The sequence below is a fragment of the Rissa tridactyla genome, chromosome 1 (genome assembly GCF_028500815.1).
Source record: "Rissa tridactyla isolate bRisTri1 chromosome 1, bRisTri1.patW.cur.20221130, whole genome shotgun sequence".
Lineage (NCBI taxonomy): Eukaryota > Metazoa > Chordata > Aves > Charadriiformes > Laridae > Rissa > Rissa tridactyla.
This window is the reverse complement of record NC_071466.1, coordinates 139,731,991-139,758,129: the sequence shown is the minus strand read 5'-3', so window position 1 is coordinate 139,758,129 and position 26,139 is coordinate 139,731,991. Positions and strand designations below refer to the sequence as shown.

The 26,139-nt window shown below is 41.7% G+C and overlaps 1 protein-coding gene across 4 annotated transcripts in view; it reads right to left on the bottom strand.

Moving 5' to 3' along the window:
- FAR2 (fatty acyl-CoA reductase 2) overlaps positions 1 to 26,139 on the bottom strand; it is a 157,644-nt gene that overhangs the window by 79,026 nt on the left and 52,479 nt on the right. For all 4 annotated transcript variants that reach the window (XM_054224206.1, XM_054224186.1, XM_054224196.1 and 1 more), the window contains one exon: positions 6,386 to 6,620. In XM_054224206.1, coding sequence (XP_054080181.1) covers positions 6,386 to 6,574 — 189 coding nt within the window. In that variant the 5' untranslated portion in view covers positions 6,575 to 6,620. The remainder of the gene's footprint in view (positions 1 to 6,385; positions 6,621 to 26,139) is intronic.

Sequence of the window (26,139 nt, the reverse complement as noted above, 5' to 3'; positions counted from 1 at the left end):
ACGATGGAAATTGCATTATGACTATGAAACTGTGCAGTAAGCCTATTTTCTCTGGGAATAGTCTCAGTCACACAAAGACACTCTTTCTTCCTCAGTAGATTGTGGCCTGAATTTATCCCACTGATGCAATGGAGGACACAATTTCAGCCGCCATCTTTCTTTCCCCCTTCCTCTTATCATGGTTTCTCCTCTGAGTATGCATTAAAAAAAACCCAAACAGACAAAAATCCCTGCCATTTCCACCTAGCTGCACTTCCAGCATTTCTGAAGAATGCAGTCTGAGCTGACAGTTGTGGAAGTGCAAAGGAGAAAGGAGGTATAGGAAACCAAGTTCTGCTGATGCTAACTGATAATAAGGTGGGCCTTTGTGCTACTCAGCTTCTCCATTAACACCCTGGTAGGCATGGCTTTGCAAGCAGAACAGATGAAAGAGTAGGCAGGGCTGCCAGATCTCCCAACTTAGCTGAAAACCGACAGGTGACCTTCTACGCCCTGAGTCATGACACAGGCTGGATGTCCATCAAAAGAGTGTCCAACATCCAACTGTCACCATGCAAGGCTGCAGCTTTGGCGCATAGCACGCAGAAACGTTGCTCCAGATGCCCATGTTCCAGCAGAGCCTAGAGCCAAGGTGCAGCAGCAGCAGCATGGCTGCAAACACCCAACAGCAGAAAGTGCCACCAGGGACCTGTGCTTGAGCTCAGGACTAATGGTGGCTTCTATTTTGTCCAGTATGAAAGGTTATCTTGCTGGAAGCACCAACGGTCTTGTTGGCCCTTCCTTGTGCTGTCAGAAGCAGGCTATTAGCTCCTAACATGTAAAGCCAAATCTTACCAGCCTTCTTCAAACAGAAACACAAACTGGAGAAGAGAAAGAAATGAAGTGGAGCAAGGCAACAGATGGTGTTAGCTTAGGAAAGAGGAACAGAATGGTTCGAGCCCCTTGCCTGCTTTCGTGTCAGTTATGTTACCAGCCTTAAGCTTTAGCTCCTCTCTTCCACATGGTTTACAAATCATGGGGACAAGTAAGAAACAAGCTTTTGTTAAAATGACAGATTTGTTCCTTTGGTACACAAATACCAGAGTTATTTCTGACAGTCTACTGACAAAAGCGAGGCAAATCTAAATAAATAATAAAACAGAAAACATCTTCAGCTCTGTTTCACTCCAATTAGCAGTTTCCAGACCTCTTACTGAACAAGTGGGATCTCATGCCATCAAGCAAAAAGCATCATTACTTTGTTCTGAGTACCGATCCATGCGCCATTGCAGTGGTCACAGCAGACTGAGGGGACGCTGTTCCAGAGGGAGTGACGCTGCACTGGTTTGGAGTGGAGAACCTTTATTGCTTACGGTGATAAGCAAGATGCATGAGCAAGGGAATGGAGAAGGGGACAATCAAGGGAGGTGGAAAAAGAGAAATCTGGTATGATTTGGTGAAATTTGTAGGGCTAATTTGCTGTATATTTGCTGATAAGCATAGCATACTTGACAAGGAAATACTGAAGAGGAAAAGGCATCTGATAATATTGGACTTCTGCTTTTTTCAGTGGTCAGTCCCATCATAATGTGTGGTTCCAGACACAGCTTTGCAGGGAACAGAGGAAGGTCTCTCTGTACCCTCCACTGTAACTATAAGGGCTAACCATAAGCGTTAACTGTGGTTGGACGATATGAAAAAGCAGTAGCATTTTACGATATTTCTGGTCACACCCAGCATTATCTGTTCCCCATTTTCAGCAGCCTCACAGCGTCCCCATTTTCTCTCTGAGTTATCAGAGACATTAACAAGAGTCTTTTGCATTACCCAACTTTGACTGATCTTTCTAATTACAAACGCCGAACAAATAGATCTGAGAAACAGCTTGGCAGCAGCAAGCAGGCTTGGTTCACTGCACGCAGGGCATGGAAAAAGCTCTGCTCTCACAGGGACAACGTGGAAGCTACAACCGGTGACTCAGCGTTAGCCCAGTAACTGCTCTCCAGGGAATCCGAGACAACCCCTCCAAGCATTCCTGCCCATTTCTGCGCATGGAGGGAGCAGACAACAAAAAATACTCCTCGAATGATTCCCTGCCTTTGATAAATATACACCTCCTATCAACTAATGAAGAAACAGATTGTCAAGCTCTGCCTTGTGATCCACATCTACGGACACATCCAGGGTGAAGCAAACACTGAAATGTGGGGTTTTTTGCATAAGAGCTGCACTCTGTGCCATGCAGACATGACATTTCATTAAGCACTGGGTAATAGCTTGATTCCCTTAGGGACTTGCTTTTGGAAAATAGAACATCTCCTTTCATAAATAGGCAAGGTCACCATGCACCACACATTCCTCAATGCACACGTTCATTCTGGAGTTGATGCTGAGATAATTGAGTATCTCTTCATTATATGTTCCATATTAATGCAATAATGCATCTTCATGTAAAACTAATTTCACAAGATCTGAGGAAAACCAGCATTATATTACATTTCAATGCCATCTGTTCAGCTACTCCAGAATACAGTGGAAAAATTCTGATTTACGCCCAAATTGTTTTTTATCTTTTGCTCTGCATGTTGTTTTCAGAGTTTGAAAAATTCCTGATAAGAGGCGTTTTAAAAGCACAAACTAAGGCATTTTGCCCCTTCACACCTCACCACCCTTTCGTGACTTAAAATTGCTTTTTTATTTAACAGGAGTCATCTTCCAGCATATTCACATGTATACACTGTGGACAAAACAGTTCACAAATGTGATGATACCTCAAAGTTTAAATCCCTGTAGATATAATGATAGAAACACAAAAAAGTCACACAGATATATGAAGAGGGATCAAAAATGACAAGCAATTTCTTTCAAAATATTGTTAAGTACTACCAAAAATCAGGCCTCCCCCAGAGGACCTTACCTGAAGAACCTAAGCATTATACAGTGCAACTAATTCCTGCCAATCTACTTCTCTGCTTTCATTTTATTTAATCCCAAATACTACTTTTATCTGTTTGTTTATAATATTTCGCACATTGTAACCTGTTTTTCTCTATTCCTCTTGTTCCTGGGAAACTTCCCTTCTGGATGTGAAAATGAGAAATTCCAGAGGATAATACTGGGTCAAGGCATAATGTAAAAGAAGAAACAGTTACTTTCAAACTGAAAGTAAAATAGGGTAGAATATGAAAGTAGAAAGGAAGTATTTTCTCCTGAAACCAGATACAAATACTGTATTGCATTAAATCCAACGGTTTATGGGGGAAAAGAATAATTATGCAGTAGAGATTAGAAATTATATATGTACACATAAGGAAAAGAAGGGATTTTATTCTGAATTTTCCTGTGCATACTCAAATATATGCATTCTTCGTCAGTAATTCTGATCAGGAATATCAAATGCAAATGTTGCCTGAAGACACGGAAGAAGCTTTTGCTGCATTTTTTATTTGTTACATAGCTCAGGGGGTTCCAAAACTGGAGAATGCAAACCACAACCGTAGATGAAAGTGTAGTCTCTAGATTGTGAATGACAGATTATGTGGCTTAAAGACATACAGCAAACTTAACTGGAAACAATCTGCAAAAATGTTAAGAATAATGTTTCTTGCCCTCTTCACCTGCCATGAAATAACAGTTACCGGAATTAACAGTATCACTTCTAGAAAAAAAAACAAAAAAAATAGCTGTCCATGTTTTCACAGGGAAATAACGTTTGAAGAGTTGTGTTTCTGCCTTAGAGAAGTATTTTTGCTTTATTTTAAAAAGATCCGCATCAAAAAGACATCTTCTTCCTTAAGGGGACCCTGAAAGAGTTGTGAGCGTACCCCTAGAGTTTTTTTCTTTTCAAGGCTGTAGCAACCTAACTTAGAGACGTGCCTCTGTCTTTGATTCATTTGAAACACGTTGAGGCAGGCTGTCAAAGGTTCGAGGAGAGGTTATCAAGTCCTGTTTGCTCTTGGCATGTCTAAAACTGCTGACACATGCTAGGAAAAAAAAGGGTACATCCAGCAGAGCTGCAATAATGAAAAAGCTACTAGGGAACCTCACCTAGAACCACTGACAACACTAAGCTGTGCTGGCCAACTGAAGAGATAAGCCAGTAATATTCGTACAGAAAATGCAAACAAAGGTTATAGAAGTTCTGAAAAATAGCTTGGTTTGTCATTTTCTTAGTGGGTTAAAAAAAAAAAAAAAAGCAAACCCATGCAAACACATCACATTTTGGATTTTGTTGTCTGATGATGAAAACCATTATGCACAGTCATCAGTGATGAAAGCTGTAGAAACAGCTAAAAAATGTTCAGTGAAAGGAAAAGTAACGAAAAACTGTGCAATTGACAGACTTGCAAAAAGCAACCAATGTGACGGTTTCCTTTTAGCTCACTTGCAAATTTTCCTCAACAGGAAAATAACCTACCCTTGGCTGAAAACACAAAAAAAATCAAACTTTGTTGTTGGACATACTTAAGATTTTTCTAGCTTGATACCTCAGAACATCAGGAGGAAAAACACATGCCTTCTTCCAAACCTACTTGTCTCTAAGTAAGTTATCTGTGGCCCTATTTCATCTCAAACTCCAGTAGAAGGAGGAGGAGTACTTTTCACGGAATCACGGAATTTTTCAGAGTTGTAAGGGACCTCTAGAGATCATCTAGTCCAACTCCCCTGCTAAAGCAGGATTGCCTAGAGCACATTACTCAGGACTGCATCCAGGCGGGTCTTGAAAGTCTCCAGAGAAGGGGACTCCACAACCTCCCTGGGCAGCCTGTTCCAGTGCTCTGTCACCCCCACTGTAAAGAAGTTTTTTCTCATATTTGATTGGAACTTTCTATGTTCCAGCTTGTGCCTGTTACCCCTCGTCCTGTTACTGGGAACCACTGAAAAGAGTCTGTCTCCATCCTCCTTAAACCCACCCTTTAGATAGTTGTATGCCATAATAAGGTCTCCCCTCAGCCTTCTCTTCTCCAGGCTAAAGAGTCCCAGCTCTCTCAGCCTTTCCTCATAAGGGAGATGCTCCAGTCCCTCAATCATCTTTGTTGCCCTATGCTGGCCTCTCTCCAGCAGTTCCCTGCCTCTGTTGAACTGGGGAGCCCAGAACTGGATGCAGTATTCCAGTTGTGGCCTCACCAGTGCAGAATAGAGGGGGAGAATGACCTCCCTTGACCTGCTGGCCACACTCTTCCCTAATACAGCCCAGAATTCCATTGGCCTTCTTGGCAACAAGGGCACATTGCTTGCTCATGGATAATTTACTGCCTACCAAGACCCCCAGATCCTTTCCTTCAGAACTGCTTTCCAGCACGTCCACCCCTAACCTATATTGGTTTCCAGTAAAGTTTTGTTTAAAGTTTTAGACAAATGCTCTAAAGATAAGTTGACATTTCTCAGATTAGTTCTACGTAATTCCTTGCCTACTAGGGCCAGATCTGTCCCTTCCCCTCATTTCACATCAGCTATGTACAAATTCACACTAGCAGTAAGCATTAGCTTCATCTCTGGCACTTATCAGAGCCAGAGGAGTCTGAGCAAGTTCATGACCTCGCCAGCGGCCTAAGCTCCTGAGAACCTTGAGGTCTTTCAGCCAAGTCCTCTCTAGATAACTGCTCTAGCAGTTTCTCCTTACAAATCTTTACATTAAATGCAGCAAAGGGCTTTGACGTCCTTCTTGACACTAGACATCTGTATTTCCTCACTGCAGCAGCAAGCTAAAAGCTCAATAGAAACAAGCCACATGGGTGGAGGTCATACAGGTCTGCTCTTCAACTCACAGGTCTGCCTTGGCCTTTGTGTTCTGCTGAAAGCAACTTTGGAAAACACCCTTTTCAAATGCCACAGTATTTTGTCACTTCGTAAGTAAGGTTAAACTGGAGCTGGCATTGGAAGATGGCAGATGCCCTACTGTACTGCAGCAATGCACAGCCCACTATACATTGCCACTAGGCTTTGTCTTAGGAAATTAATTTAATGCCCCAGTAACACCAAGGAGTAGGGTGTGACGGGCTCACACTCAGTGTTATTTTTGAATGCTAATGTTTGAATATTAAGTTTTGAAAGTGGGGGAAGGAAAAGAGTTCACGAAAGCAAAATGCTGCTCTTCTTGCAAAAAGGAAATTTGTTAAGGTAGCGTGCTTTTGTGAAAATTCATTGTCGGCAAACAGCAATGCAAAAAGGAGGAAAAACAATTACATCACTACAGTGTAAAATGCTGCGTCACCTATCAAAATGAGACAGATCCAGGTTCATTCATGTACAATTTTTTTCGCTTGTTTTAAACATGATAAAAAATATACGATTACTGCAGAAGATGGTATTTTGTTCTTCATAAATTGAGTATAATAGAAATCCTCTGCTCCGCTCAGCTAAATGGATTTCAGATTAGACTCCAGAGTAAAATATAGAAACTTACCTTGCATTTCAACATGTTGGCTACTCTCTCTTGCATTGATTGTCCAGCCTTTGGCCTGACAAGTATATAAACTGCTTTCACCTCAGGGCTGGAGCGCAGAAGCTTTTCCACCAATACTTTTCCCATGAAGCCTGTAGCTCCTGTGATAAGTACGGTCTTTCCATTGTAATAAGCTGAGACTGAAGACATGGTGCTTTCTTGTTCTGTCCTTCCTTTAACTTTCTGCAGGAGGTACCTGAGAAGATGCAGAAATAATGCTTTAAGGACTTTTGAATCAAGACATAGATCAGTTATTTGGGAGCTACAGTCTGAGATAACCTTTCCTAGTCAGCTATGGCACCTCACATTAACTCAGTCAATGGCAATTTTAAAGATGATTTTTTAAAAAGCCTTTATTATGAAAATAAACTACAAAAATTAAAAAGATTAATCTGAGAAGCCTAAGGAATCAAGCTGCACCCAGCAGTCACAGTTTAGAACACAGGTTGTGCTGTCCGAGATTCCGAGCAGTAGATGCTCACTGCAGGGCTGAATAGCATTTCTCATACACTGTGAAGTGGCAGCCGTCAAGATATGCAGCTATCCCTAAAGTAGAAACGGATCTCCTCTCAAACACTGCAGGGACAAATGTGGTTTCCACTTGCCAAGCAGTTCTGTTTCTTGTCAGCCATCGCTTCGCGATGTGCTCAGCCTTTTCTTGTTGTCTTGGCTTTGAACAAATCCATCACGAAAGCTCTTCATCATGGTAGATACAGTGCAATGACATTGCTCTGCAAAACCGCAATACCACGCTCCTGTGTGTAGGTCAACACCCACTGGCTGTTATGGCCAAAATGCATCCCCCCTTAACTTTAAGGAGCATAAATGTCACGTGCTTTCTCTGGAGAGTTTAGGTTGTTTGAACTGCCCTTTGGAGATCCATTGACTATATAAGGGGCCTGACATGACTAGGCTCCCACATGAAGTGTCCCAGTTAAGTATTTTAATTAGATACAATGGTTTCAGGCCTACATGTCCCCAGCCATCCCGAATCAAACTCGAAGCTGATTAACTGACAAACAAGGCTGGACTGTATTCTCCTAGAATAGCCCCTCTGTCTATTAGACTAGCTGGAGGAAAAAACTTCCTCTCAGCTTTGAAGTGCTGCAGAACACAGCATGCACAAACCACTTCCACTGCAAGGGAAAGGCTCATGAAAAATATAAAGAAGTGTTTTGAAAAAAAGTCTACTAAATTTAAAACAAAAAGAAACAAGAACAGTAGAACGATGTCAATCAAGTACTCAAGAACCCGGACAATAATCTTCAGGTAGCCCAGAAAAACTTCTCTTCCTCCTGCAGAAGCTTCAGAATCTCTGTTGGCCATTTCAGGTTTCTCAACATTACATGAGTCAACTGCATGCTAATAGAATACAAATATACCAAAACAGAAATATAGCATTTGCTGCATTTTTGCAGTCTGTGAAGATTCCCTGTTCTCACTAATCCTTTTGCATTTCTGAAACCAAATAAACCATTCAGGGAGAGCGAAGTAGCGTAACTCAGAGCAAAAACTGCAAGCCTTCATACAGAAACATATAATAAGTCCTTGGCTTGGACCAACACAACTGAACAACAGCAGAGAGTTTAAAGTACTGTAAGACCCCTGGCTACACGTGATGTGATGGAATTCCCTTCACTGCATGGGGCCGTGGGAGAAATGCAGCTTGTCCTACAGCCCGTGCCTTCCTCAAGATGGAGCGAGGTGTCTTACCCCAGAAAATTGACCACCAGCTCTGTGAATCAAGAGAGGCACCACAGATCAACCCTTACAAGGTGTACAGTGTTCACCGAAACACTCAGGAATGTTCTTAGCTGGACTCTAATCCCCAAAGCGTTACCAGTCACACCAGTGAAAAGTGACGCTTTTCACTTTTTTTCTGAGTCTACACCTGATGCATCTCCCCAGACCTGACTTTTCATTCCTACCAATCCGTCAGTGTTCACAGTCACTGTATTGCTACACTACGTGGAAACACTGAATGTATGTTTCTAACAGGCTATAGCCCAGACACATAAACAAGAGACTCAAGCCCAACAAAATACTGTTCTTTCCCAGTGCTGCCTGGGACTGCAGTACATAGCATCAAACAAAATGAAAATCCCCAAATTTCTTTATCCGTAAGGAATCACCAGGTGTGCCATCCAATTTAGAAAGTGGGTCAAGCAGAATAACTTCTGAAGGACACTATTTTACAAATTAATAGCTGCGGATATTCTGGCTCAGTGAATTCAAGTATTAGCCTACTTTCAGATATGGCCTAGATCACAGTTTAAATGCATGTAAGAGGCTCGTCTAGGCCTATTAGAAACCTGCTCTTATCAAAGAGCTGGCCACTTGGGAAGTTAAACAAACAGGTTAAAGTATTAGATAATTAACTTATTTATAATAAAATGTCACATCTCATTCAGGTTCAGAAAAACTGAGTGATAACAGAAGATGGGAGCTTGCAGAATCAGGAAGCGTGGGAAAGGAAAGGGTGTGTGCATCCAAAAGCAGACAGCAGTTTAGCCAGATGAAGACAGAGGTGACAAAAAAACTGAAGAAATTTGGTACAACATATGCCCTGCAAAGCAGAAAAATTAATGAGAGAAGTCCTTAGTCACTAAAGGCCATACAAATTCTACTGAATATAAGGAAACAAAAAGATGACATATAAGACCACTTCCAGTCACTGGATGCTTGCTTTGAAATCCTAATCAGAAGACCATATCTACCTAACCTCACCTAATATTCTGCTAGAAAAATGGTACATTTACAAACTAATTTGCACCACAGACTTGGACATTACCACAGTGTTTAACAGGAATTACTTTCCTTCCCACACTTCAGTAATACAGAACATTTCCAACCTGCACCACTAAATATTAGTGCTTTGCATTATAGCTGTAGACTACTGCAAAAACAACTTCAGGTTTCCGAATGTGGACATCAATTTATTATGTTATTTCATTTGGGTTCTCTGTTTGAGTTATCCAAATGGGGCTTCATTTGTTTTGGCCAGATGTTCAATGCCTATTAGAATAGTAAAAAAAAAAAAAGAAAAAAAAAAGGGACAAAAGAAAAAATCACAGCACTTTAGTGTCCCTAAAATTAGCTGCGCAGCCACATTTCATTGAGTATTTCTGGCAAGGACTACACACACATAACTGACAGTTTTTCCCCATGTAGCCTGAGACCATTTTAAACATTTGTTACCAAAAAGTCAGGAAAACAACTGCATCTCCCAGCCCATTCTGGTATGATGACAACGGAAGCACCAAACCCAGGCACTGAAAAACTGAACTTCTAAGGCAATCTGCTGTTCCTCTTGATTATTGGCTTAACCCTATAGGGTTAAGAGAAAAGGTAAGAAAACCCACATCCTTTCTATTTTCTGTAATAAGTAGTCCAAGTCAGGCAGCATAGAGTTTGCATAGAGTTGGATCCGGTTGCTCAGGGCCTCATCCACAATAAAAAGCCATGAGGAATGAGATGGTTCTTGCTTATTATGGGATAAGATTTGTGTCTCTTTGCAGTACTTTTTTTTGCCCTTTCCTAGATTAGCTTTAGAAGAAAATACAATAATCTTGCAGCCATCTGATGCCATGCTAACTATCAGCAAAGAAAATCTGTTTATTTGTTTAATGTGCACAAACAAATTGATCTTTTGAGATGATGACACAGAAGCCACAATTCTGCAATTTGCTACGTTCAGACAGATCCCCGAACCTCCACTGTCCAAGCAAATTTAAAGAGGCTTTTACTAGGTTCCAAATCCAAAAGCAGATTCTAGTTTATATTCAGGATTTCCACGATATTTTCCTTTCAACTTAGTCAGGGAATATTGACTTTTTTTTATTTTTCAGAACCATCTATGGGGTTTATATTTTTAAGAGTGTGATTTTATAACATAATTTATTCTTCTCTGCTTTAATTGATTTTGCTTGACCTTTGTAAAGATCGTACTGAAGAAGTCATGGAGATTTTAAGGAACCAGAGAATTTCTAAGGTCAAAAGGTGTGATCCATGTAATGCCTGCTGACCTGACCTTTTGGATGTCTACTTCAAAATACAAAGAACTGTATGTGTTCCTTTTTGACTTTTTACACTCAGTCAAATGAAGAAAAAATTGTTTCCTGCAAGCTTATACTTTGCTTTTCATTTTAAGGCATAAAGAGTCAATGCTGGGCATTAACTATTTCCCAGTCAATTAAACTGCAAGGGATTAAGCGCCTGGTAAGAGAAAACTATTCTACGTCTGAACCATGGTCAGCAGTTGCAGTAAATTGACCCTTATTGAGGTGAAGATAGATAAAGACTATTTCAGAGCCTGAGGTCCCTGTCTCTTTCAAAACTGACTGGAGGTGAGAAAGCCACTGAATGGTGGAGATAAGCCCACGCAGGGGCTTCCTGAAGCCAGCTCAAGTGAGTAATTACAGGCAATTCTGACTGTTTAGGGACTAATCAGAGCAGGAAAGCAATCACTGATGCCATCTGAATTACTGAACACAGCCTCTTTGCAGCAGTACACATCTCGCTGATGCTGACTCATCTCCAACCGTAGTGTGAAAAAAACACCTTCTGGACAGCCAGCCAGGAATCACACCGAGCCTCTCTGCAGACACAAGTACACAAACCGCTTTAAGGGTACAGCTCTGTTACTGATGCCTGTAATAGTCTCCTCTGGATCAGTCATAAAGGACGACCTACAATGCTGCATTACAACGCAAGCCACAGTCTTGTGCTAGGGGCATATGCCAAAGGACAAGCAAAGGGAAAGGTGGGAATCCTACCAACCTCATACTTCGCTCCTGCAAAAGAAAACCCTCATATCCCCAACAGAAGAGTAAAGGAGAGCTTTCCCCCACCAAGCGCAGATACAATTGATCTGATATTCCACAAAACAACTAATACACTGTCCTCGTCTTCCACGTACTTCATTGATGCCAAATCTGCATCATAGCAGATAGCTACGGGAAGGGAAAGGGAAGGGAAATGTACATCTGAACATCATGGACTGCCTCTACTGCCACTGCCCAGAGCAGGTCCGTGGCTGCAGGGTGTTAACAAGAGATGGCAAAATGGAGCACGAGCAATGAAGGATGCGCTGGAGCAGGTTAATATTGCACTATGGTTTGGACCGCTACTAAGATTTCCATGCTCTACTCAACTAGGAGAGCAGCCATTGGAAAAGCTTATCTGTTGAGGTATTTGTCTTTTCAAGTCAACAAAATGAAAAGAAAAAAAAAAGAGATTTAGTTTTGTGCAAGAGCAAAGAACAGTATGCCTGTAAATATACATCTAGATTCACAAATGGCCTCTCTGGCATCTCCTTCTGCTTAGTCTGGTTTTGATGACCTTTCTCATATCTGGTGCATTTTCACAACTTTACACAAGGATGCAATTTCTGTAAACAGGAGGGCCAGCCTATTCAGATGAATCTTTTAGACATCATATTAAACATAATGAACTAGCTTCAACTAAAACAACAATTAATGAAAAATAACATTTTTTGAAACAAAGCTACAGACAGCAAGAGTCCTTTAAGACAAAATAATTTTTGGCCACTTTCTGCATATAAATTTTTAATCTTGGGTACAAATATCCAATCATACATAAGACAGTTTTCTTTAATCAGGATTATGGAGGTGGCAGAATTAACCTGGGACGTGCAGAGAAAGAAAAATTCCTCTGTTGCTTCAGAGAATTTGTACAGCTGTGGTCAGAAGAAGCAATATAAAGTGGTCACAGACTATTTCGATATATCTCATCAGTTTGCTTCCTCAATCTATTAATTATTTTGCATTTAAAACGGACTGACCACTGAAGATGCCTGAATAATAACCATATAACATTGGGGTTTTTGTCTGCCCCAGGATGCGTGACAGAGACTCCACAAATTATGCACATGATTCAATACATAAAAGCAATTCTTTCTAATATGTGTTCTTTGCCTGAAAGCATTTGTGTATAATTTCTTGTTAGTTAATCATCAGCAAGTAAATAATCCCACCACTATGACTGTAGCAGGAACAACCTGATCTTTTCACTTTGGTGGCCAGTAGGGGTGGATACTTGAACAACGAGCAGTTTTCCTCCAACACTAATGCATACACAACGATTTTATGGCTTGAAGCAAATAATTCAAAGGAGAGCATCCACATGGATGAAAAGCCAGGAATAGCGTTAAAAGCGCACCATCTCCTATGGAGCAAAGTCCAGTCTGAAACAAAGCAACTTTCCAACCTTCTGATTCCCGGAGTAACGGAATGCTCCATTCCGTGCTTAAAGAATAAAATTTAAAAAGACAAAGGAAAACGCAATATGCATCTACATGTTTCATTTACGTGCTGTCACTAGAAACACGGGATATAACAGCGCCCGTCAATTCGCAGTGAAATCTCAGGCGTATGCAGGTGCATTAGTCGTGCATGCCCTGTCATTTGACACACTTTATGTGGATGTCAAGGTTTTGCTGAGCACCAGTCTCTGCTGCAGAGATTTCACGGCCTATTTTTAGCCCCAGGACATCTGGAAGTAACAGAGCATGCTGTAACCTTAGAGGCCCAGAGCGGAGTCCCACACCATGCACGCTAGCAATAGCTGAAGTTGCGACTTGCTTCTCGGCATAGTGACTTAAGTCCTGGCTTCTCGGTAACACTGGGAGGAAGCTTATGTCACTCAGCTCCATTGATTTGATTTACTGGGCCAAACTCACCATCAGGGTAGTTCCACTGCAATGACCAACATTTCAGCTGGGATTGACATGAGTTAGCTTAGATTTGAGCCTTTACATTTGAAATGTTTACCTGCATTTTCAGTAATAAATAGCGGTGACTCAGAACGCAAACGGGCTGTAGTTCGACACTGCATGACATTTTTGACAACAGCGCTGCAAAACGCACAAGCAGACAGTACCAACAATGACGCACTGGAGTTACAGAATATATTTTCAAAGGTCTTTAGGCACGTGAAGATTGACGTAGTACAAGATGTTTGGGAAGACGTAGGGGAGATGTTACTGACGGCAGAAAATGAAGCGAAGAGGACGTTAAAATATCTGATCTAGGGACAAATTAAAAGATCCTTACGGTTTGCTAAACTTACACAGTTATTTAATAGCACTAACAAGCTAACAAAAATTAAAAAGCTGTCAAAGATAAAGCTTTTCTCCCTTAGTTACAGATTAAAAGGAAGGTCACAATCCATCCTTTGTACGGGCACTATAGATGCTAATACAGCTCAAAGAAATAAAATCCTTTGATTTAAAGATGGGCACATTTGGAGTCAGACTGAACTCCTGATGATAATGTGCTTTACAAAAGAGATTTTGCTCCGAGCGATTTACACCAAATATAAATGTTGTTGCTAGCAGCCTGAAGGTTAAATCACTTTTCTCCAGCCAATATATTTCAAATCATTTTTTGTTTGCCAACAGTATTGACTCAATTCCATAACAGCACACCCGGAGTCGCGACAAGCAAGGAGAAGCTCTCATTGCTCCCGGAAACCCTTCATGACTTGAAAAATGACACCAGTTTTGCAATCCATTTCAATTCATAACAGTTAAACCTAAAGAGACGGTGCATTGTGACAGCATAATTAAGAGCTGGAGACAAGGAGCAGCGTGCACAGCTGGACCCTGCGAACTGCTAAACGTTACATGACACGCGGACAGAAGTTCTTGATCCTTTGGCAACTACTGGGAGCTGTGGCTTCTGGGCTAGAGATCTGCCCGCAGAACAAGACCCAGATGTAAGGCAAAACCTTGAATTTTCAAGATTTGGTGATTGCTTAAGCATTATCTGTACGGCTTGACAGATCAGCTGACTCTCCTAAGTAGTCTGAACAGTTTGACTGCCGTTAAGAATTAAAGGAGAACGAATGAAGCAGGAGGGCCACTGATGTAATGAAACCCAGGAGCAGCCTCCTGATTTTTCAGTGAAACCTGTTATTCACTGTCAGTCTCACTATTCTCTCTCTAAAACCAATGAAAACAAGCCTATAAGCATTTTAGAGCTAAGACAGTATGCGATATGGGATCTTAAAGAACAAATATTTCTCTGTAGCTCAAATATGGATGTATTCTGCCTTACCCCTGTTGAGTTGGCCTACTGGTAAGAGCAGCTCCCAGAGACATCAAAGGAGTAGCTTCTGCAGGCTCCTTTCTGTATTTATGCCGGTCAGCAACTGTGCCTGCTGTCCCTTTGCTTTAGCATAGAGCTAGTTCTTGCAGGGCCATTGAGCAGGTTGCAGATCAAAGCTTTGGTGCTGTGCACAGATGAGGACTAGAAGAGAGTTTCTGCTCTGCCTCAGAATAATTAAATGCAGATATCCTACGTCAGAGCATTTCTGCAGGCAATCCTTCCCCTTCTGTTTCCACTAACTCACTCCTCACAGTCATTTTCACCTTGCTCTTTCTCCTTTATCTGTGACTGGGGTTTCTACAACTAGCAGTCCTCTCTTACACCCCTAAATCAAAATGCTTGTCATGCTCGTTGCACACCGATCACGCTGCAACTTAGCATTGCAAAAGGGAGGTCTCTCGGTGATTAAGTGAAATGTCTATGAAACTCTCTGTGATATCAGAGTGTTCTGGCAAATTTATTTTCTTGTATAGATCTCAGCTGATAACTCTGTATTAGCATCCAGCATCTCTTAGCACAGTATTTGAAGATATTCTGTCCTTTTCCACCACTTGTTCTTGCCCATCATCAAAAAGAGTGGCACTATCATTTACAGCATTTGTGGGAAGAGTTGGATTTGGAGACATCAAGTTTGGTGGGAATGTTGATCTGCTTGAGGGCAGGAAGGCTCTACAGAGGGATCTGGACAGGCTGGATTGATGTTCCGAGACCAACTGTATGAGGTTCACCAAGGCCAAATGCCGGGTCTTGCACTTGGGTCACAACAACCCCATGCAGCGCTACAGGCTTGGGGAAGAGTGGATGGAAAGCTGCCCAGTGGAAAAGGACCTGGGGGTGTTGGGGGACTGCTGGCTGAATAAGAGCCAGCAGTGTGCCCAGGTGGCCAAGAAGGCCAACAGCATCCTGGCCTGTATCAGAAATAGTGTGGCCAGCAGGACTAGGGAAGTGATTGTCCCCCTGTACTCGGCACTGGTGAGGCACCACCACGAGTACTGTGTCCAATTTTGGGCCCCTTGCTACAGTAAAGACATCAAGGTGCCGGAGCACATCCAAAGAAGGGCGACGAAGTTGGTGAAGAGTCTAGAGAACAAGCGTTATGAGGAGTGGCTGAGGGAACTGGGGTTGTTTAGCCTGCAGAAAAGGAGGCTGAGGGGAGACCTTATCGCTCTCTACAACTACCTGAAAGGAGGCTGTAGCCCAGTGGGGGTCAGTCTCTTTTCCCACATAGCAAGTGAGAGGACAAGAGGAAATGGCCTCAAGTAGCACCAGGGGAGGTTTAGGTTGGATATTAGGAAAAATGTCTTCACTGAAAGAGTTATGAAGCATTGCAACAGGCTGCCCAGGAAAGTGGTTGGATGACCATCCCTGGAGGTATTTAAAAGATGGGTAGATGCAGTGCTGAAGGACACAGTTTAGTGGTGGACTTGGCAGTGTTAACGGTTGGACTCAATGATCTTAAAGGTCTTTTCCAACCTAAATGATTCTATGATTCTAAGATACTACGACTGATCCAGTTTAATAATACCTGCCTACAGTTTGAGGGTAACAGGAGGCTCAAGTGTTTTGGTGTTTTTTTCACACCCCACTTTTGGAACAGTCCAACTCACACAGCTGCTGGGAAGGACATCAGCAGCAGGACTGCTACCTCCCCCCAATTTCCACATTCCACCACTCACAGGAAAACACCCTTTAGTGACCCCAAAGTAGACTAGGTAGCTAAAACGAAAAGCATCTAAAAACCGACTGCATTTCTGCAACAGATGAAAAAAAAAAGTCGTGATGGATAGTAGCAATGCAAATATTCATGTGATTGCAGCAACCATGTTCTGCACAAAGGCACTGTCATGACATAAAGAAGAATGGTCTTCACTCAAGATTTTGAGTCAGCAGTAACATTGATCCAAGTAGAGCATTATCTAGTAAGTAAATCTATGTCATGTGATGATGGAGAGACTACCTTCCTGAGGGATTCCTCCTTTACCCCTAATCCTCCCTCCTCTACTGTCACGGTAGTCTCCATCCAGCTCTCTTGCCAGGTAAATACATAACCACAATGCTTAAAAATCTTAATGAAATCAAATGGAACTGCATTGATATGTTTTCATAACAAACCCTAAAAACCAGAGAAAACAACAGAAGAAGAAATTGAAAACAATATGCCAGGAACGTAGTCAAAGTGATGACCCTTTAATGGTTATTACCATTATTCTTATCTAAGTCATGCTACCTTCCTACTGCTACAAGTTTTTTTACAGCTATGTCCAGTAGAAGCTGTACATAGAAAAGACAAGTAGCTTTGTACTCCTGCGCAGATTTATCAGAATACATACATATTCTTGTTGCTATTAAGCTTCAAAACAAATGCAAGGTATTTAATAAATGACCAAATGAAACTAGCTGCAAAAAAAAAAGCTGTAGGGATTCAAACATACACACATTTACCCTCTCAGTTTCTGATGAGAAATCTCAGAATCTACCATTCAATTTGTCTGCATTTCCCAGATCATACAGGCTTCTACTGACGAAGACTTTTCTTTAGTAATGTATATGCACATACTTGTGTTTGTACATGCACACATACATAGAAAACCATTTTTATGTTGTAGACGCAACAATCTGTTACCTGCGTTTCTCCTTGAGTCGCAACCATTTTTGGGTCATCAAGACCACAACTACCTTTTACATGCTACTGTCTATAGAATACCACTTATTGTAAACTTTTACAAGAATGTAACAGAACAAATACTCCTTTTCCTCCACCCCTCCATAGTGTCCAAATTTGCTAATACCTCCCCTATAAGGCAAAGGGAACTACTTATCAGCTGAGAAACTTTTGACATGTTGTCAGTGAAACCTCTTGATGAGCTCAGATAATATAGTAGCATGGTGTATGCTGCTTAACAGAAACATGTGGTGACTATACTAAGACGTCTAGCGGTCCTGTGACAGGAAGCTGAAATGAAATTTCACACTTTAGAGCTCAGACCTAACAGAGTGGAAAAAATTAACTGCTGTGTTCAGCCTCAGATTTAAGGTTAATTAAATAACTGTAATTATTTTTCCTTCCAACAGAAAGCTAAGCTCAGCAATCTGAGCATTTTTATATTCAGGTTTTATTAAGAAGTGCAGCCTAGAACCCTCCTCCTGACTCTGTTGGGGTTCAAAGATGAAAATGCTTGGAATATTTCCCACCAAGAGAAATCTTCTTAAAAGGACGACCAGATGGACGTGAGAGCATATACCATCAATTTCATAGCAAAACATATATAAATACAGATACATGTTTTCAAACCCAAAGATTTAAGTTAACATCAAGTCGTCTTTTCACATGGAAGCCTAAAAGGGAACATTATCAATGAAAATACCACAGTTTTGCCTGTATATCTTTTACCTTATCGTTGCGTCAAGACTCGGGCTAAGTACCAATAAAAAGTAATTCTTTTTTTTTTTCATTTCTCCCACATCTCTCTATTGTTCATGCTTAGAGCATTTGATGGCACCTGGCAATCCATCAGACAAAAGCAGCAGTCTCATTTGTCCTGTCCAGCTACTGAAATAGGACAGAAGCCATCAAGGCTTCTGCTATGCAAAATTCTCCTGTCAAGTGAAGCTCTCAGCAGATAGAGCCGGATCAAGCCCTTCAGGAAAAGGGAAGAAACGCAGCCAAAGCTTATTTTGCTCCAGGAAGTCCACGGGGAATTTTACGCTGCTTAGCGCATGCTGCTAGCTGGCTTATTCTGCAGCAAGCCAGAACACCAGCAGCGGTGACCAGCTCTCCAAAAATTCTCTGCATCCCTTGTTTTGTGGAAAACAATTTTGGCACTACCTGAATCTGAACCGTGATACACTGACATTATTTGCTGCCAGAGTCCTTGGCAGCGAAATAACAACCTCACCCAGGCAGCGTAAGGGTGTACGCTAAGGCAGCTACAGCAGCAGAGCTGCAGCCGTTTCCGACTTTGGCAGGATGCTGCCATGTCACGACTGTCGCTGTGCAAATGTGATCGACTGCCCAAACGTCTCTTTCTCCCTTTGGAAATGCACAAGAACCACAGCGAGGAAAATCTATCTAGCAGGCCACTTTCTCCTACAAGGACCCGTGTGGAGCGTTGGGAGGGGGGCAATGGAGACACCGCCGTGGGGCTTGCCTACTTCTGAAGAGCAGGTGGGGAAACGCAACAGCAAGAAAACCCATAGACTTTATATATAAAATACAGAAAAAATATAAGGCATCCTAGTTCTTAAGACAGAAGTCAGCGAGACAGAAGGCATCTCGGAGAGATTGAGCGGTGCTTCTGCCTCCCATTACACCTCTCTGTTCTGGGTATGCTCTTCCCCTGCTTTGTTGAGTGTCCCTGTGGGGATGCACTCCCAACCGCTTTAATCCTTGATGTATGGCGTCTAGCAAGACAAGAGAAGCATGGAGTTACAATGCACAGCTGACTCCTGCTGCTCCTCCCAAGGCTGTAGGATAGTTTGGGACCAGGGGATGAAAGCCTCAGAGGCTACAAGAGCACAGGGATACTACTAGTTTTGCCTCTGCCCCTTCTGACAGCAAATGTCATCCTAAGAGTTCAGGAGGGGTTTTTGGGAGATCAACAAACACAGCATGCACGCACCATGACCAAGAAGGCCTCCTCCTCTGGAAACTTAGTCAGGGAATACAGAAGAAACCCAGCTAAGCCAGAAGCTTTACTAGCCATATTGTCCTGCTTTCAGCTGGGACAGAGTTAATTTTCTTCCTAGTAGCTGCTGTGTTTTGGATTTAGCATGAGAATAATGTTGATAGCACATAGTGTTTTAGTTGTTGCTAGGTAATGCTTACCTTAAGTCAAGGACTTTTTCAGCTTCCCATAGAGGCTGAGAGGGAGGACAAGTTGGCCAAAGGAATATTCCATACCATAGAGGACATGCTCAGTATATAAATGGGGGTTGGCCAGGGGGCAGGAATCCATGATTGCTGCTTGGGATGCGCTGAGCAATCGATCATCCAGTGGTGAGCAGCTGTATTGCATCACTCTGTATATTCTTTTATCATTACTGTTATTATGATCTTCTCTTCCATTACTGTTCTATTAAACTGTCATTATCTCAACCCACCAGGTTTCCTTTTTTCCAGTTCTCCTCCCCTGTCCCACCGTGGGAGGAGAGTGAGTGAACGTCTGCATGGTCCTGGTTGCCACTTGGGGTCAAACCACAACACATATGAAAACAAGTGCTGTGTGTCTTGGTTTGAGGTAAAACAGAACCAGCTTTCTGATTTGTAATTTTACTTTTTAGCTGGGCCTCTTCTAACTGACGAAACTCTGAAATTAACAGCATATTGTTCAGAAACTGTTCACTCTCAGAGTGGTAAGACCTGATTATACCAAGGAATGGTGTGCACAGAGGCTCTTGCTTACACTTATTGCTATAACAGCCAAGGTCAGCTCACTTTGCTGCTTGCCCCGTTAGAGGGTCAGACACAGAGAAGTGCAGAGGGGTCCCACCTGCAGGGAGGAGCAGACGGGACAGGTGACCCAACACTGACCAACAGGGTATTCCATCCCATCTGCATCACGCTCAGTATAAAAGCTGAGGGATCAAAGGGGCAAGGCTGCTCTGGCTCACTCTTTCTTCAATGGCCGACGTTTGAGGAGGACCCTGTCTGTTCCTCTGCCTTTGGTCCCGATCTGAGCATTCCTGACTCTAGTTCCGGAATTCAGCTCCTGTCCGTCGCTGACTCCAGTCTGGGACTTTCCCTGTGTCTGCTGCTGATGCGACCGTCATCCTGGGAGCTGGATACAGTTTTGTATATATTGTATACTTTTTTATTTTATTATTATTTCTTATTTTCTTATTTATAATTATTTTCATTAAAGTAGTTTAGTTCTTTTTCTAAACTCATACATCTCCTTATCTATCTCTTCCTCTCCTCTCTGAGGAGAGAGTGGGGGGGAGGGCCATCTGTTGTTCCGATTGGCCAATCCGGCCCAAACCACGACACTGTGTATTAATAAGTAGCTCCAAGGTAGCTGCTAGGATTGTCAACGCAGTAAACCAGTGTTTGATCAAAGTGGAAAACTGAAGGAAATCTACTGGGTAGACGGGTAAGCTTGGATGCTAACCTTGGATGCTAACTGCTACCAACAGAAAAAGAAAGATGAGACTGCAAAATGGAGCTGCTTTTTTTTTTTTTAAAAAAAAAAAAAAAAGGTTTCAAAGCAAGAGAGCAGCAAAGAGAAGAGTCTGTAGGACTCTCCGTGATTAATATCTGAGTCAATCTGTTTACAAAGGACTTCCCATTCAGCTTCTACCAGTAGGCCTACATCTCACAATGAACCAAGTGTGCAAACCCAGGAGACCCCCTCACCGGGCCATGCCCAGAACCACCCACAGCAGCTTAAAACTTACAGCAGTTCTGTGATCTCTAAACGCCCTGAGCCAAATTACTCCTGGGTGACATCCTGGCAATATTCTACGCTGATGACATGTAAACTGAACTTTTCCAAAAAACAGCTTCCTTAAGACTGAGACCAACCGCCGAAAGAAATGAAAAACAACTTACAAGGGGTCTCCTCATGGGCCTTGGAAAATTTGTACTTCTTGTAGAATTTGCCAACTGGCATGCTGTGGCTAGCTGGCAATGGCATCTGCTAACACAGGTGCCGATCAAAGCTTGCAGAGAATGTAGGCTTTTGTCAAGCAGGAGCTAGTTCAGTAGGAAACGGACTGAGAGCCTCTCATTTCTTGATATCTGACAGACGCTGACATAATATTTTGAGATATAGTTTAAAGGTGCAGTTTATCAGCAAAGCACAGAAATCATGGTCTTATTTGTTCTTATAAACATATTAAAAAACCCTTCTTTTCCTACCCCACTAGCTCTTCCTTAACTTGAAATGCAGCTATGAGCAAGCAGAACTCATTCTACTAACAGTGAGAATATTTTCATAAAATCTTTCATAATTGAACTGATTGCACTCTTGATACTAAATGTTATCTTTACTTAATTTCTGAGAGCTTACTCAGTCTCAGGAGGTAGTTTTGCTACCCCCTGATCCTTATCAGATGGCTTTAAAGATTTCCAGCTCTTCTAATTAGTGCATCTCTCCCTCTCTACCAGGATAAACCGACTGAGAAAACAGAAATAAAACTAAAAAGCAAATGTGAAGCGAGTCTGAGTATGCTGTTTTAAAATACAGAGATAGATGCAATATTCTGAAACATGTATGCCTCCGGCAGAGACCGCAGATTTGCTGCATCCCAAGCTCTTTGGGATGGGAACTATGCAAGTGCAATAGTACCAGTCAGAACGGGTCTCTGATTGCAACTGAATCACCTAGAAGTTCCCAGAGTGGAAATATTTTTTTCTGGATTTGTATGTGTAAATTAGTAACACAGCAAACACAGTCAGAGCGAACACAGCATAGCAATGTTTATCCCTCCCTTATGCTGTTAACAATTATTTCTTTCATTGAATTAGTGTGTTTGCTCATACCCTGTTTTACACACGTTAACTAATGATCTCTGAAATACCCCCGAGAAACAAAGTAGATGTGTGTTTTGTTATTCCCATGATAAGAAGCAAGGGGCTGTTAATGAATTAGAGTTAATGATGCAGTGCCAAGCAGCCACTTTTTGTGAGTTGTGTTTAGTGTGTAAACACAACTTTTTGTGAGTTGTGTTTAGTTCTTTGAAATTGTTTAGGTCATACTATGACAGGGATCAGAGGTAACTTCCATTTCAGAGAGCAAGAAAGATCATAAATGCTGCAAGATACATTGATTTTATCAAAATAGTTGTTGCAGTGTTGCAACTTCATTGGTATCAAGTGCATATGTAAATAGAAAAAGTCTTTAAAATTTATTTGGTGGTGGGGTTTTTTGGTTTTTGGTGCACTTTGATTTGTTGTTTGGGTTTTTTTTGTCATGTAGTTATTACTCTCACTCAGTGCACACAGACCAAACCGTGGACTCAGGAGGGAAATGATAATTTTATGTGGAAGAAGACAAACTAGAAGATCAAAATAATACCCTTCCAAATTAGATGTTCTCACAAACTGCAAAGAAAACGCACTCCTTCAATCTCCTGACTCGGTTTCTGTGGAAGACAGGCAGCACTGTCTGCAGATTTCTCTCCTCAAAGTTCTCCAAGAAACACAAACATTTACTCTTCAGATAAAGGGAAAAGAACAGGAAGAGGAAACTAAAGAGAATTCCCTGGAGTTACTGCAAGCTGCATTAAGGAACTTTGCTCAGCACATCAGCAGCTCTGAATAATGAGGCAACAGAGAGCTTTGCAGCACTGGGAGCCTTTGAAACACACTTCTCCAGAAAGAAGAGACAATAAAATGTAAATAGAAAATGCCTCTTGGCTGGCACATACTGGCACAGAAAAAATTTTTCCTCCTTTTCCACATACGGAGGCCAATTTTTTTCTTCCCCCCTTCTCTAATATTTAGAAGACAAGCTGATGAGAGATGACAAAGCACATTTATACAAGTTCAAAAAAATCCAGCATTGAATAAAACATAAGTGCAGCATCAGAAAAGGATGGTCAGGCTGTACTAATGTCATTGAATACACCCTCTGTGCACTGAAATGCAAGGAGGGAATGGAAAGAAGTAATTCAATGAAGATTTGGTTCTAAATATTCCAGAAAAATCTGAGTTAAGCTTAAAGCATTTGAATAATCCTGTTGTACTGAGTGCCAGGTTCAAATTGGTGCACGTGTTTTCCCGAATCACAATTTACCTTCTTCTCCTTAAGAAGCTCTGCATTCAAAATTTACATGCTCCTATACTGAATGAAGTTTTTTCATTACTTTTTCTTTTCTTTTTTCTTTTTCTTTTTTCTAGTGGCTAACAGTTAAAATCTCAATTATCTGGTAAAGACAAATATCCACAAATTTTGAAATGCTGGCTTCCCCCCACCTCCCAAACATCATCCTACCTTGATCTATAAAATAAAGAAATTCTTCCTATTACCAGTGAATCCCACGCAGTCCTCTTAAAAGTCAACCCACAGCTTAAATTTTGGAATAATTTTAAATTAGGTTAGTTCCGGTCCCAGGAACACATCCCGAAAATGAGAGAGGTGTGCTGACTCCACACGGCTCATGAAGTACAACCCCGCGGAGCAGCACCCAGCGAGCCTCCTGCCACTACCACGATCTTCACCCCTCCAGCAGGAAGATGTCAAGCCGTACAACCTACCTAGCAGCAACACCTCTGGACTGATTAATACGTACCTGCCCTCAAAATGCACAAGACCACCCAAAGCTGGTATATTAGCATAGCTTCACGTAGCACAGAGAAGTACAGAAATAAATAAGCAAAGGCATGTGACACTGTTTCAGATGAAGTCGGGTATGCTCCCAGATTCTTCCTTCCAGCATCCGATCGACAGATGTGCTGAGCCTTACAGCTAGTTGTCCACCAAAACGCAGCAGTTTTCTCCTCGACAGCAGTCTTCTGGTAACATAGATGGGATTACTGCTGTTTCAGAAAGTTAGTAACAAAACGTACATGGGATGCAATATCTCGAAACAGATGCGAAAAATTAACTTAATTAGTTACATTATGCTAGTATAAAACACTGCAGTAAATGCTGTGCTGTTGTGCACCATTGATTTCAAGATTAGGTACAAGTACAGGCTGTTAGTGACTCCTAATTTATTTTTTTTTAAGCCTTTTCCTCTCTTGTAGAGACAGGAAATTGTTATGTTCCAAGGTAGAGATATTTAGCTGTGTTGTGACTACAGAAGCATTAATGTTGGATCAAACATAACAACAGAAATAAAGAAATAAAGGGCCATTGAGAACCCTTCTAAATCGAAGGATTTATCCATGTCATTCAAGAAAAAATAATTTATGATTCAAATCCTGTCTATAATTTTTTACTATATTTTTCCAAGAAAATGGTGCTTTTTGACTTTTGTATGATCTCATGATCTTGGAAACAAAGCTCACAGTGTGAGGGTATAAATATCAAGCAAACATTACTAGTTCTGAAACACCGGCAAGGTGCTTTTAGCTCCATTGCACTAAGACACCCAGGGCAGGCTCACTCTATCTTACATCCCTCTATTTTGCGTACTTCAAATTTTGAGATTCAGAATAATCTCAGCCACCCTGTTAATTAATTTGTGCCAAGCAGAACACAAAAGATTCGCATCTTAAGTCAGGTCTGTCTGGCCCGAGGTTTTTGCAATGTGTTGAAAGTCCCAGGCTGGTTCTGAGCCCAACTGCGTCCAAGGAGTCGGTCCTCAGCCGAAACCCCAGAGACGCTGTGAAAATAAACGCTACGTGACTTGGTGTAACAACATACATGCATGGCAGGCCACCTCCCAATAAATAAACTCTTATCAGTCCCTGCTTCTCCAAACCGTAGCCAAAAGGTACAACATCCTCTTCAAGGTATCACCAATTGCATTATTGTCCCAGTTCTTCAGACCCAAATCATTCACCTCGAAGTCTTGCAACATTTGTTGGGTATCCCCCATCTGGGATTTTTTACCACTGATCTTTGGTCCTATTAAGAAGGGTTGAAGTGAGTTGCACGCAGATTGCCAGGCTGGAAATTTGTTGCCAAAATACACAGCTTAATTGGGCGGGGACGTAACATGTAACATGTATCTGCACTAGGCTTGCCACAAGAAAGAAAAAAGTTGTATTATTAACAGCCAAAACACACGTTGACCTTGCCAAAAAGTAGTCTTTGAAGCAGGACACTTCCTGTGATACAGAGATTTTTACCAAAATCAGCACACAGCATAAGACTTCCGCTTCATTACACCTCTTAGGAAAAAGAGTAGTAAGGAACAAACGTGCCTACAGGTAACAACCGTTTTTTCTCTCCAGTTTAATGGCATAAAAGTGGTACCACTCTATTGCTTGTGAAAGCAAAGCAAAGCAAAACAAAACAGGAGAGCTGTTTCACTCTGCTCAAAATTTTATTCCTTGAAATATCTGTAGCATAAAATCCGATTTTAGGAGCAACTTTTTTTCCCTTGGCAGTGCAGAACAACCCGAAACTCAGCATATTTGGCTTCCTGAGAATTTTTCTTGGTCAAGTATTCACAGTCTACAGAAGCTCTCTGTTACAATTTTTGCCAGTTCCCTTTCTTGACACCTTCCCAATGGGATGACTAGAGAAAAAAGGCAGCAGACAGAGAAACGGCATGACACGAGGATCCTCAGTTTATCAGAAGGGTGCTTGAAGCCACAGAAAACAATGCACTGAGGAGGCCTCAATTTGCACCGGAACCCAACATAGGGTTTGGTGCCACCATATCCATCCTCTTTGACCTTATAATGAACACGCACCAAGAAATCTGGATTTTAACAACAGAACAGGCAGAGATGTCCTGCAAGAGATGCAGTCCTAAATAACCAGAGGGGAGGAAACAATCATGCCCATGAGTACAGTGTGAGCCTTTTGACAGAAGGAAGTTTAACCATAGATACAACAGGGACATGGTAGGTGATTCGTGCTTGGAAAAAATAATTACTTTAGATGATACTGACTCACAAATTTTTTGATCTAGTTGAAATCTTCTAATAACACAGAAAACAAAAAGGCTGCTGTCAAGGCACATATTTCA